The 14,225-nt window shown below is 40.1% G+C and overlaps 1 protein-coding gene across 2 annotated transcripts in view; it reads right to left on the bottom strand.

The window, feature by feature from the left end:
• LOC139712187 (uncharacterized) overlaps positions 1-11,847 on the bottom strand; it is a 30,805-nt gene extending 18,958 nt beyond the window's left edge. Inside the window, exons 1-3 of one of the 2 annotated variants that reach the window (XM_071624025.1) lie at positions 11,422-11,847; positions 1,295-1,369; positions 462-594 (exon numbers count right to left, since the gene is read on the bottom strand). In XM_071624025.1, coding sequence (XP_071480126.1) covers positions 462-594; positions 1,295-1,369; positions 11,422-11,483 — 270 coding nt within the window. In that variant the 5' untranslated portion in view covers positions 11,484-11,847. Of the gene's footprint in view, positions 1-461; positions 595-1,294; positions 1,370-3,022; positions 3,192-11,421 lie in introns of those variants that run through there. The other variant, XM_071624026.1, reaches the window with a different exon arrangement.
• Between the last annotated feature and the right edge of the window lie 2,378 nt (positions 11,848-14,225).

Below are 14,225 nucleotides of genomic sequence, written 5' to 3'. Positions count from 1 at the left end.
AGTCTGTGGCGACTGGTGTGCATCCGCTATATCACATTATTCTCCAAATCTACATGAAGGTCTACAGTACATCTTGCCAATGTTAGACAACATTTCGCATGACTGGCAAATAAACACACAGAAACACATGATACACACAGAGCAATATTAGGAAAAACCAGTCTGTGGCGACTGGTGTGCATCCGCTATATCACATTATTCTCCCAATATACATGAAGGTCTACATTACATCTTGCCAATGTTAGACAACATTTCGCATGGCTGGCAAATAAACACTATCGGGTATCACACCAATTTTCATGAGAATACTTTGAACCACTTTCAAAATCTAGGAAAATAAAAGTGAAATTTTAGAATTTTCACTTGACCTTGCACACCTGCTGTTTACACACACTATTTGTATGCAAAATCCCTCCTCAGTCCCACTATATTCATAATCATGTTGGTCCACAGACTCTTACCTGGGCAACCCTGAAGCTGTTCTGTGTAGCACCACCTGGAATGTATTCAACATCAAAAGTTGTCTCCATGTCCTTGTACATGGGTAAATGCTTCTCCTCGGCCAGAATTGCATTGTTGGCTTTCAGGTCATACCTGGTGGAAGCATGTATCAAATTGGTTATGCAGGCAGGGCCGGATATAATTTGCTATATTTGCTAAATTAAATAACTTTATGTACACGCTACACATGGCCATATCTATTCACATTAATATATTCAATATCTCTGACACACACAGGACAAAAGTGGAAATGCAATCCAATGTTTCTTTTGTAAAAAAAAATTGGTAACCTTTCATTTAAGTCACAATACAGAATTGGTTTAATGGACTGACTATTAGGTCAGTACTTCAAATGGGGGGGGGGGGGGGGGGGGGGGGACTGCTAATAATAAGTTCAGCTTCCAAGACAATTGTCCAAAAAATTTAATGAATGCACAACTCTGTGATTTAATTTCTTGAAAATACACCTCACTTTTGTTGTAGTGTAAGTTTTGGACTGAAATCACTGCAGTATCAACTACTATCATCAGAATAGCTGACTTATTTCACATGCAATAATACCTGCACATTTTCCTATCACTCCTGGTACGTTTTTTTCCGAGCATACACACACATCATATGATACTATGGACCGTTCTCAACTGCTATATATCTTCTTTAATGAGCATAACATAAAATGATACTACTAAACCATATTCACCTGCAATATCATCAAGCTATGTAATGTGAGCATAGCATAAAACTGATACATGCACTTGAAGATCGTGCTGCAACTTTAACGTCCCTGACTTACTTTTTGAGAAATTCCTCGTTAGCATTTGCTGAAATATCCAGAAGAGGATTGCCAATGCCAAAAAGTGCTCCTTCGCTGTAAGAGAGGAAAAAAACAAGATGGAATGACACAGTTTTAAAAAACTCTTAGAATCGCATCGGACTCTTCAAGGACTTCTTGAATCAAAGACCAAATATCAAACATGATAATCAAACACAATGTGGGTCTCGCGGGAAATCAAACACAAAAGTCAAACAGAATTCTTCCTACGCAAAGGATTCTGATTAGCTGAAAGTTAAGCTAGGTTGGATCACTACGTTAAAATTAAAATGAAATAAATATACAGCACTAACATTCAGAAATTCAAGCAGCCCCAAACAGCCATATGTTGTTGCTGTTTGTTTTGTTTTGTTTTTTCCTGTTTTGCCCTCCAGGACAAAAACTACCTAATTTTTGCAAAAAGAAGGCAAAAAAAGACATCCTGCATTTGGGCACTTGTATCAAGATACAATTTTACTTACGAACATGCAACAAGCTCTTACCATCTGCTACAAATGACAGACGGTTAACCAAAAGTGCAAATAAATACCATTCTTTTTTTTCTTTTTTTAATCAATTCCAGACTGGACGAAGTCTAAGACGTATTACATTACAATGTATGATTATCGGCTGTTTTTTGGGTACCCCTCATGACAATGCACAATATTCAACCCCTCAGGCTCTTCCGCAGCACATTCTGAACCTTTGATGAAGGGACTGGAAGAAGATAGAGGCAAGCTAGAGCTCGGCATGATCAGGGGGAGCTGTTTGATTATCGGTGCCTGGAGATTGGGGAAATCAATCAATTACCGAGAAGTAGCTCTAATCACATTTGACCTTTGGGTGCACTCCTAGTCTCATACAAGGGCAAGAGTGCACGGTGCCACGAGCACAGCCAGTGGTCAATCTGTCACCAATGATATAGCATGGATCCACAGGTCTCTATCATGCCTGTATCCATACCCTCAAAATGTCCAGAGGCACTGAACATACCAGAGCAAGACTGCAATCTTACAACATACAAAGCCCTCATGCCTCTGTCACAAACTACCATGGTAGTAGAATCACAGAGATATTAGATTGCATTAAATTGTGCATTCTCGCCAAATTTGCAAGTTGACTGGTACTCTTACAAATTACTTCTTATTCTGTCTGTGTGATTCTCAATCACTACTTTAAGCATTCCCAAAATTGCCTTTCAAGTCATATTTCGTGAGATATTGTATACGGCATCCACTTTCACTGGCATGCATCATTTCATGTTGCTCCTCATTATCCGTATATTTTAAGACAAAGAAAAAGATTTATGCTGTTGTAACAGATGAAACTGTGTTCAAAACCTGTAGTGATTTATGCCATACCTGCCATTCACACTCCCATTTTCTCTCCATCTCTCATCTTGGCATCATATATACCACAAATTTGAATTTTGAATGTTATTCCTTCCCTGCCAATTATCAGTAAAGACTAATAATTATGATATAATTAGAGTAAATTACAGCAAATTGAACTTTGAATCTAGTTCATTTCCTATCAACTAGGCTGTGTGGCACCATGACTATCCAATCACATTATTTGACGTCAGCCCGAGTGTATGAAAAGATAAACAGATAAAACTATGGCATGTATGAAATATGTTTACTTGTCAACTATGATACAGACACACAAACATTTCCACTACTGGAGGGTGTCGTGAATAAGTTACTGTACCTTGCAGAGGCCATTGTGCGAGTCCCAAGAAATTAAGTCCAGCAATTGGAAGAAAAATATTTCAGGAGTATACCACTACCAGTTGAGAGCTCAGCTGCACAGCCCTACACACTACCACAACTTCAGCAGCACCCGCCTGCTCAGATTCCACAACAACCTCTCCGTTTGCCGGCGTGTCAGGGAAAGAGGGAATTTGGATCATCGCCGACCCACTATATACCCACCTGCATGCACGCTGCCAGGACTGTTCATGCAGGGCGTCCCTTTACATTCAGTGTATCACGTGTGAGTGTAAGGGTGGGTGTGTGTGTGTATGTGTTGTGTGTCTATGGCATAGTAGGCCCCACTACTACCGGCACCTCATTTCCAGGCACGGGCAGGTGTAGTCTTTTATTCAGTTGCAACTCGTTGCAACTCAGTCCAACTCAAATAGAGAAACCTATGGGGCCATTTGCACATTCCAAGGCCTATTCAAAGCAATAAGAACAGAATATTGTATAGGCATCTATTTCACACAGGTCAGTGTGTAAACAAAATGCAAGCCTGGCAACAAAGGAATATTGTGAATAGGTAGGGGACGGGGAATTGTGGTTGATAAGACATACATTTAGTGCTTGCAGATAAGTTTTCGTCAGTATTACAGTAATCTCTGCACAATGGGTACCATCCCTTTATTGGGTAAAATCGTTCCAATGCATGTTTTAATTGATAATTGGGTAGGCATTTCTGTTAAATAGGACAAAAAAAAATCAACACAAACCAGGGCCCTGTTTCATAAAACTTGTTATCAGAGACTTAAGTTGTCATAGTTGTTATAAGCTACTAAAATCCTTGCACCTGATTGGCTTAGAGCAAATTTGTCATAGAAATGTGGCAGTTGTCACTGATAACAAGTTTTATGAAATGGGACCCAGGTCTATCTTAGTACATAGTTTCCCCATAGAAAATCTTTACAATGGGTATAAACAGAATTTTGAAGAAACCGAGGTACTGAGAGACTACAAATCACCTAGGTTTAAGTTTATTTTTGATGTGCGGTGTATGATCAATTCGCAATATCATTACAAAGTACTGTAAAAGTGGATATTTCGCGCAACTAATTTTTCGCGCTTGGCCGGGTGAGAAGAGTTTCTCGTGTTTTTAATTCCGCGGAATCAAGACATCAACCACTGCAACATATAGCATGTAAAAATATTAGCGTGCCTTTATTTTCGCGCTAGTTTCTGGTTGCGCGAAATGCCCGAAAATTTCCACTTTTACAGTACACACTCATTTATGCATGCCAAGTACACAACCTTGCCCCAATACTACACTCACTACCCTAACTAGGCACACAGTGACACACTATTTCTAAGCTATTTCCACTGAGACTCTGACCTTTTTTCAGGCTGTTAGTGGAAAAACAAACTTCCGGTCATTATCAAAACTATGAGGACAGCAGATTTTATTGCAGTACAAATGTATGTGGCTGCATGCCCAGCATAGGAGTCTAGCTGCATACATGTATATCACATATGTTTAGCAGCATGTGCATTTAGCTTTATGAGTGCCTTGGTTTAGAAGATGTTAGGGCTATGTAGATTGCTAAAAAAAGATATGATGCAGAGGACTGCTCTTGCATGCGGGAAACTGGATTTCCGCAAAGGCTAATGCTTGATTTCAGTCTTTTACAAGTGCCAAACAGAAGAGCTGTGGCTTTAGTAACATAATGTGCTGTGTTTGTGGCAGATAACTGTGCATAATCACTGTGTGGTACCTGTGACATGAATGAAACATGCTCTCTTGTTAAAGGAATGGCACAGTTTTGGTTGAGATGGGGCTTCAGGTTTTCAACTTTTTTTTGATGATTTGTTTAGATAATGAGAAACCTCTTATGAAATATGGGAAAACATATAATTCTATGAGGAATTCAAAGTTTTACGGATAAAAATTGTTTTTGAAATGGCTAAGATATCCAAAACAATTGATCCTAATAAAAGATGGGACCTAACATTTATTAGCATTGCTTTGTTTTATTTCGTTTTTGGATATCTCAGAAATTTCAAAACTGATTTACATCAATTTAACTTTGAATTTTCCTTAGAATTGTATGCTCTTTAACATTTCATATTCAAGTGATTCTTACATAGTATCTCACAAATCCTCACCTCAACCAATGCTATACCATCCCTCGTGTAAGAAGTGCTCTGCAAGACACTACCCAATTATGCAGAGACTACTGTACCATGGATACTACAGTACATGTACAGAGACACTATTTTACTTCTAGATACTGAAATTACTGTACATTCTCACTGATAAAAAACTAAGAAAAATAAAAAAGGAAACCGACTGAAATCTTAAAACTTTTGTTTATGAGTGCATTAGTACAAATAAGTCTACACCCAATCGGAAGAGACTGACAGCAATATGTGACCCGCGACAACGGTTTCAGGCAAAAGTCGCAAGAGCAAATTCCCTCCTAGGTGGGGTACAAAGATTTTGACCATTATTTTTGTCAATTTAGGTTGTTCGCAGAAATCAAATCTTTGATATGTTTTCTACATCTACACTAAATTTCATAGCATAAGACTATGTTTTTCCTATCGAAAATGGAATTTTAAGCACCCTATGTTGGATCGCATTCGTCAGTTTCGAGCTTCTTTCGAACGCCGCGCCAATATCCCCAGTGTTGCAGGGTCTCGCATGCGATTGGCTGGTGCGTCGCATACATTTACATAATTCGGCTTTCGGAGACACCAGTTGCAGTGTTTGGGGAATGCTTTGTCCACGCGTGCACGATTACATGCTCCATTGTTCTTGCTATAGTGGTTTCTATTATACGCTCGCTCTGTAGTGCGTGCTCTTCATTTGGCTTTCTATCCAAACTATTCTACTGCAATGTTCAACAACGGAAGTGAAACAAAAATCATGTAGCATGACATAACCGTGTGAAAAGAAAACTAAATATTCTCAAATTTGTCTGCTTGTACATGTTGTAAAAATTATGACAGCAGAGTGACTTAATGGAAGGTAGATGAGAGGAAAGGAGCGGTCACATGTGACCAATTATATTCAAATACTACACGTCAAGATCGCACCAAACTAATGAGTCGTTTGTTTGTTTGTTTTAATTTAATTAGCACCACCGAACAAAGCAACATATGCATGTCTTGTAAAAGCAAAACAAACAGGAAGCATGGCAATTGCCAGCACTAGCAATTTTCTGCCTTCAAAAGGGTCGCCAATGATAAAGACAAATCAACAACAATGAAAACGCGATTTGTAAATGTGTGGATTCGCCACCGCTCCTGTTACATGCACACGGTCATTGCGTGTGGATGCCATTGCGTAATGCGTGCACCATACACATGTACATGTACACCATACGTGCAATTATCGTATTCGCCATCTTGGAAGACGTACTGGTAAACAAACCCGAGCGAAATGCATTGTTTTTCGGCTCCATACGCTGATCTCCGAGGAAGGTGCCCGGGAAATTTGACTCTCTCAGTGAGCCAATCAGAAGGCGATGTGGTTGCTAGAGGCGGAGCTTAACATCGATTGGCACCATCGTACGGATGGGTGATTCTCCCCTCGCATCACCGTTCGGACACTGTCTTTGAGAAAGAGGTGAATCTTCAAAGCTTGTTTTCTCGCAATTTTGTCAGGCTAACAACTTAAAAAGTGCATTTTGTTTCTCTTTCTATGCCCACTTATGGTGCCGAAGTATACAAGTGTTTTATATCAATGCAAAGCTTAGGAAATGGGCAATGTGATTCAGTGAAAAAATGAATTTTCAAAATTCCCGACTTTTGCCTGAAACCGTTGTCGCCGGTCACATATGCAAGCAAGTGCTTGCTAGGACTGTGAAAATAAAGTTTGTGTAGAACGGTCACAGACTAACAGAACTGCTCCACATGTTTGGTATAATTAGGAACAGCAAAATCTAAACCACACTGCATGCAACTTCACATATTAAACTGTTATGCTGGTCTAATTTTATCATTAAAATCTAATACATTCCGCTTTTCTTCATCTAGGGCAAAATTTTAGAAATCAATATTTGAACTAGAAATGTTGCTACGGCGACTGGTATGCCTCCGCCATAATGCATAGTTCTCCTGATAGGTCTACAGTACAATGTCTTGACAATGCATTGAGTTATTTTAAAGGTATGGGGAAAAAACGTAATTTCAGTATCAAATGCTAAAATATTAGCATATATAAATCTGGCCTTTGACCCTTGAACTTTGACCTTAAAGTTCTAAAGAGAATCACTGTTAGGTAGAACATGCATAAACATGTAATAAGTTTCATGATGATACCTTGAGTTACTTTCAAGATATGGAGGAAGGTTAAATCAATGATAAACATCATGTGAACAAGTTCATATGGGTTATGACATTTGGGAGCATTTTTACAGCAAATTGCAGATGTTACAATGTAGCTACTACATTCACTTGTATAATCAAAGGTGAAGCAAAAGGTAAGGCAGATGAGCCCAAGCTTTGTAATATATGGACACCACCTTAGATGGCGTTCTCATCAAGAACCACTCTTGCATTAGCACAACTGCTTACAATTTGTATTTATAGGCCAAGTGCAACATTTGGCATACATGCAAATTCAAAGGAAAAGTCCACCTTCATCTATGCGGATTGAGTGAACGTAGCAATATCAGTAGACCACATCAGTGAAAATTTGAGGAAAATCGGACAATCTGTTCAAAAGTTATTAATTATTGCAATTTCTTCTCCGTCACTGCTGGATTAGAAGACTACTACAGCTTGTGATGTCAAATGTGTAGAACGATATACAGAAAATATAAAGAAAATTAAACATATTTTCACTTCTCTTGCATAATAAATGAACACTTGACTTACCTCTTTCAGAAGGCAAGGGGGAATAATATTACCCTTAACATAAGTCAGTGACAAGTTGAGGGAATGTGCTCTTTTCGCAAAGAATACAATTTTGTGAAATTCTCTTTAAATATTCCTTTAATATCGTTCTACACATGTGACATCACAAGCTGTAGTAGTCTTATCAACCAGCAGTGACTGCACAGATACTTTAAAATTCATTACTTTTGAACAGATTATCCAATTTTCCCCAAACTTTCACTGATATGTTCTACTAGCATTGCTGCATTAACTCAAGGTGGACTTGTCCTTTAAAATGTAAGAGAGAGAGCTTTCTTCTATGGTACTAGCTACTGTATGCACATGATGATAAAGTAGACACAAAAGTACTGTTGATCCATCAGTCTGGACATTCATTTATAACAAGCAAGAGGATTATCAAAAGCAGGTTTACTGCCTTGGCTGGTTACCATAGGTGTTGTCTCATTCCAAACATTGCTCTCACAAACATAGTTCTTTCACTAATTGTTGCTTTCACCCACATGTTTTGTACTGTACCTGTGAATCTCAATCATCAATGGTTACAAAACCTTCCACATACGCTGAGACAGCCCACATTATGAAAACCAGTAGGAATGACATCAGAATTATTCTAGATTTCAGTACAATTTTGGAAGAAGAAGAAAGACATTTTTGATAAATTTCCTACCACAGCAAATTTCAATTACAATTTTCCTGGCTCACATAAGGAAAGGTTGACACTAATCAATATCTACTGGTAGATGAAATTAAATTCACTATATATTGAATAACAATGAACTTTATTTGACATAACTTTCCTCATCAAAAAAAAAAGAAAAGAAAAGAAAATCTTACAAGGGGAACAACGACGAACAATTCACTATTATTGCAGACCAAGGAATTGTGCTATTAAAAGCACACTGCTTGTATTCAGAATCTATCAAATTAGTCTGGCAGTCTGCAGTCTCTAAATAATGCCATTTAAATAATGATTAACAGGAAATGAGTTAGATAACCTGAGGCGTCTGAGGTAGACATGGCATAGCCTCCTAAGGCTTTAATAAACCCGCTCACCACCACATGGAACGTTCAACGGGATCGCTCCTTTTTCTGGTCACGTCACCGGCCCACTGCCACATGCAGTCGCTCAGCTCAGCCCACGGTCTACCGTCAATTCATTGACCTAAGGACTTTCCCTCTATCTCGCTCACGCATCATCATAATTACCGACACACCTTTTCGATAGTCGACCACGCATCTCATGGGCTACTCCCCGACTCAACTGGTTTCACGGACCATGTTAAGCCTACTGCCGGGGAAATTCATCAAGCCCATTACTAGCCGACATCGATCCGACAATTACGACCCTGCCACTAGAACGCCGGCACAAGTTCTGCACTTCGCAACGCAGTCGCAACGACATCGCCCACCATGCCAACGCCAATCGACTTCGAACATGCCATCGCAATGAGCACGCTGCATGTTTTCGTCTGCCATGATGCCGCCCGCCACCCGCCGTCTACTTCACCCACCTTACGACTCGACGGTTCCTTCGGCAGGCACGCACGATCGACGTCAACGATGACCTAAGCGCCGCATCAACACCCATCTGCAACGACCCGCCTTCAACCGCACAATGCCATTCGAATCACTCGAACTCTCAACACGATACAAATCGCTCAACAGCTGTTGCTTCGACACGATATGACACACCGTGATATGAATCGCTCAACTCTCACAACGCCAAGATACGACACGACTCGCAGACCGTTGCCTCATCGACCGCTACGCGCCATAAAATCTCGATTGTCCTCTGCCTATTTGGCTCGACCTCGAACACATCGGCTTCTACCGGCACGACCCGCTGCTGCCGCTGGCCATCTTGCGCTTGCCAACTATCAACACGACACCTCCAGGCAACTCACTGTTCTGTCGAGCGACCGTTGATAGCTGACAATCTTGACATCGACATCGACCATCAATCATCCCGATTCTCTTCATCCACGCCACGTCCTACTGATTACAGTTAGTCTTCGTCAACCACGACAGCCGGACTTTACCCGAGCACGTTATAATCGCAAGCGATAAAAAGACTCAGTCATAAACAGGACATTTGTGTTGGACACTCATTTCACCGTGTGTTTCATGATTAATGTCTGTCAAGTAAGCATTACCTTCCACATTTCAATTGCACTATGCATGATTATAATGCTTTAATTCTCTTAATTTCGATGTTGCCTTTCGGCAGGCGATATCAATGTTCATATAAACACTGCCTACAACGACATGTGTCACTCTGCCAGTGATTATTTTCATATCGTCATCTTGAAACGAAAGCATGTAAATTGACAGAATTATAGTGTGACCATGTCAGTAGTTCATATATTTACCATATCACAGCACAAAGAGCAATCAGTATTTATACATGAACATGTAGAACAGCAGAGAGGTGACTCACCTCTCTGATGTCAGGCAGGAAAACAAGGCAGTGGGTCAAGAAAGGTTACAAAGCAGTGGTCAGTATTGACAAGCGATTACCTTGTTTTGACTTGAGGTTATTTATGGGCAGTCTTATTTATGCACATTACAGTGGCAGCCTAAAAAGTAAGAAGAGTGAGTGGACGTCAGGTGGTGTCCGTTGACGAGCCACCCCAGAGAATTAATGTTTGTTTCAATACTAAGAATTTGTATCCACTGTCTGACACTCTAGCGAGCAGAGGCTCGCAAATCATCATTAAAGAATTTGTAGAAATAACACAGGATAGAGAAAGTGATTGTTTTAGGAAAACCAGCAGAGATGATCAATGACCCACAGAGAGAGGAGACAGAGTGGGAAAGACAGAGAGATCAGAGCGGAGAGAGATTGATTGTGGAGGAGGGAGAAGCAGAGAAAGTTGAGCTTTTACAGTAGCTCCCCCCAGGCTAGTGAGCTTCTCGAAAGATGAAGTCATTGAAGGAGAGATGGGGACGATAGAGAATGTAAAAGTATGTGGCGAAAGTAGAGTTCATACAAAATCATGAAATGTACAAAATGGTTGGAAAAATGTACAAGCTAACATATTTGCTTATTCAACTTCGTGAACTTATGTCAGGCATTAAAAACGTTAATCGTATACAATATGATATGCCAAAGTGAACGTGTATCGAGAAATGTGAACGGAACAAATGTCAGTTACGCTGAACGTTTCTAAGCAATGAACTTATCGAACTGTAGGCCTATAGACCTACTTCATGTACAATAGAATGCCTGGCCGCTACCAGTATCTAATCTTTTTTAACGTAGCTTAATTAGAACTTATTAGGTAACTGCTACAGATCTAGACCAAAATCAAAGATAGGGCCTAATCAAAGTTAGGAAGACAGAGTCTAACCGTTCACTGTTAAATATTTAGTAAATTAATAAGATTGCTGCTTGGAAAATGTACCTACACTACAGTGAGAGTTCTAACGAGATCTAACTGAGTGTTACATCGGATCTGACATAGAATTACTAGAAACTGGGTTGTTTTTTGTTTTTGTTTTAGCTTTTTTTACCTGACTTCGTGACGGGTTTTCTTGGTTTCAGGTTCGCCGTTATCTGTATCTGCCATGGTCATAAAATTACTTGATGCTCGATGATTTTAAGATCAACACCAGGCCTCGATATCTGTGATAATCAATCCTATACAAATGGGGCCAAGGTACAGAGTTTATGGGATTCTTGAGCTGGCCTGGGCCTGGTTCACTTCGCGGAAGCTAAACTCTCCCTCTAGTCGTGGATAAACAGCAGTCACAACCTCTCTGACGACGAGATTCGTTGCACGTTGGTCATCAGTATGTGGCTACATCAGGCCCTAGCTAGGCGCTATCAAGTCACCTGTGAGACTGTCAAATTAGCTAATTAGTGGTAAAAGCATGTATGAAACTGCATTCATTCGATGCAGCACGTGGTCGTAGGACCTAGGTTTACAAGCGCCTAAGGACCGGTCGAGAGGGCTAGCGGTCTTCCGCGGCGTTGAATCTCCCCGATGCAAGTATTCACAGCAAAATGCATCAATGAGTTGACAATCGCGCACCGACGAGCCCAGCACACACCAGTGGCGCACACGCACAATGACCGCGATTGCGCTTCGATACTGGGTACGCGCGCGCGCCAGGGGAATTTAAAAATGATCCCTGGGAGAACTGACTGAAGCGAACGGGGGATCTGGGCCCTGTTGCATAAAACCCTTACCGCTCCTTTCTAGCGGTAAATCTTCAAATTAGCGGTAAATTTTGTAATCCTTGATGCTGATTGGCTGTGACGCCTAATTTTGACGGTAGTTACCATTGAAATTCAATGGTAAGTTTCATGCAACGGGCCACTGGAAGCTGGGAGAAAAAGGCATGTATTCTATTTTGGATAAAGAATTTATGTTTATCCCCAGGTGATTGGTTGAAAAAGCTTCACGTGATCACAGGTATTTTCAACTGTTTCAGAATGTTGGAATGTTGGCCTGTTTGACACTCCATGCCCATGGGCCATGGCATACTCAATTTGCAAAATGATGTCACTTTTATAACAACAGTTTGCCTTCCCTCTTCCCTCATTTCTCTGGCTTTCGAAAGAGAACTAATGCACGCACTTCACCTTTTTCTTTTCAATCAGAGAGGAACTTTCATTTCTACAGTTCAAGTCTATTCATTGTCCCGGTGGTTGCCCACGACTAGGCAGTCTAAATGAATAATAGGACTTCTCGTACGCATGTCGTTCACACGGCCAATCACTTCCAACTACATCATCGCATTAATGCCGGACTTCAGGGTCCTCCTTCAACCATCTCTTACTTTCTCACGGACCTTATCCACACTTATGGTGTGTATGAGTGTATGATAGCGCTATTGGTTTGCATTTCTACGGTTCAAGTCTATTCATTTCCTGGTGGTTGCCCAGGACTATGCAGTCTGAATGAATAAAAGGACTTCTGATACACGTGTCGTTCACACAACCAATCTCTTCAAACCACATCATCTTAGGCTCCTCTCCAAACCATCTCTCACTTTCACACTGCAAACCAATCAGTGTTCCAGATAATAATTTGAAAGTGACTTTACATTACATCAGACGATAATTCTTTTTGCCTCCATTTCACAAGGAAATTTCACATTTTTTGTTTCTTTTTAATAGGGGGAGGGGTTGTTTTGCTTTGTTTTTTTCTTAAGGGACAAAAGGCCTTCCTCACAAATTGTCTTGATCAAGCAATGGCAACTAGAATCTCATCATCACATACACAAACTTTTTTTTTAGTGTAATGGAAATCAATTTTGCCCAGAAAGCTTGTTCTACATGCATGCATTCCACACGTCCACATTTGTTTCTCCTATGTTGATAAACCTGGACAAACATTAACCCGCTGAAGATGAGTCCCAAGAATACACTGTACTCAGACAGGTGTCTATGGGATGTGCATGTTAAAGCAAAACCAGTCCGTCCTCCACAGGTTAATTTCCTTGCAACTGAGCATACACACCAGAATCTGAACCCTCCCCCCATCAAAAAAAAAAGAAAAAAAAAGAGAAAAATAAAGATAAAAATATGTAAGGTCTCCTCTAACCACCCATCACTCACCACAAATAACACTTGATACATGTTCACTGCCCAGGTACTAAGGCGTGTGTAATGCTGTGCTCAAATTCATATTCTTTCTCCTCATTTTCCGTTACTAGTACTATGACACTACCAATTACACTGATTGACAACCACCCATTAGCATGTGCATTGTTTCAAAGTACAGTATGATGTTTGAAAATTTCAAAACATATCTTACAGAAAAATGCCCAAGTTCAATAAACTAGGATAAGAATACTGTAAAACAAGAAATTTTTGGATGCATTTTAATTTTGCAAATTTCATGAGAGCCAAGATTTGCCAAATTAAAATGCACACGGAATTTCTTACTTTACACTGAAGCCCAACAGGTGGTGCCGATGGGAGTATTGAATTCCAATATCCCAATGTAGTGAAAAAGAAATGTAAGGTATAGTCTGATTATGGACTTTATGACAACTGTCAATACAAATTCTAGTTGACTAGCTATCAACATTCATCACATGCAATCACACACTTGCAAACAGAAAATGGTAACAATGAAAAGCACAAAGGTAGGGTCAGAATAATGGTGACACAATCACGATTGGTGTTGGTTCTTCAATACTTCCATGAGAAGTGAATTTAATCTGAACTCGCAAATCATTCTCAAGTGCTTTGGCTGGACTGTTCATCACCTTAACAAACTTCCCCCTTGATTGTATCATATGTCTTGGAAAAAAAAAGAAATTGTTGACTTATGTACAATATTTACACACATGTCAATGTATTC

Source organism: Diadema antillarum, unplaced genomic scaffold (assembly GCF_040938485.1).
Source record: "Diadema antillarum isolate AM-2024a unplaced genomic scaffold, OU_Dant_1.0 seq00001770_RagTag, whole genome shotgun sequence".
Lineage (NCBI taxonomy): Eukaryota > Metazoa > Echinodermata > Echinoidea > Diadematoida > Diadematidae > Diadema > Diadema antillarum.
This window is presented reverse-complemented; position numbering and strand designations above follow the sequence as displayed.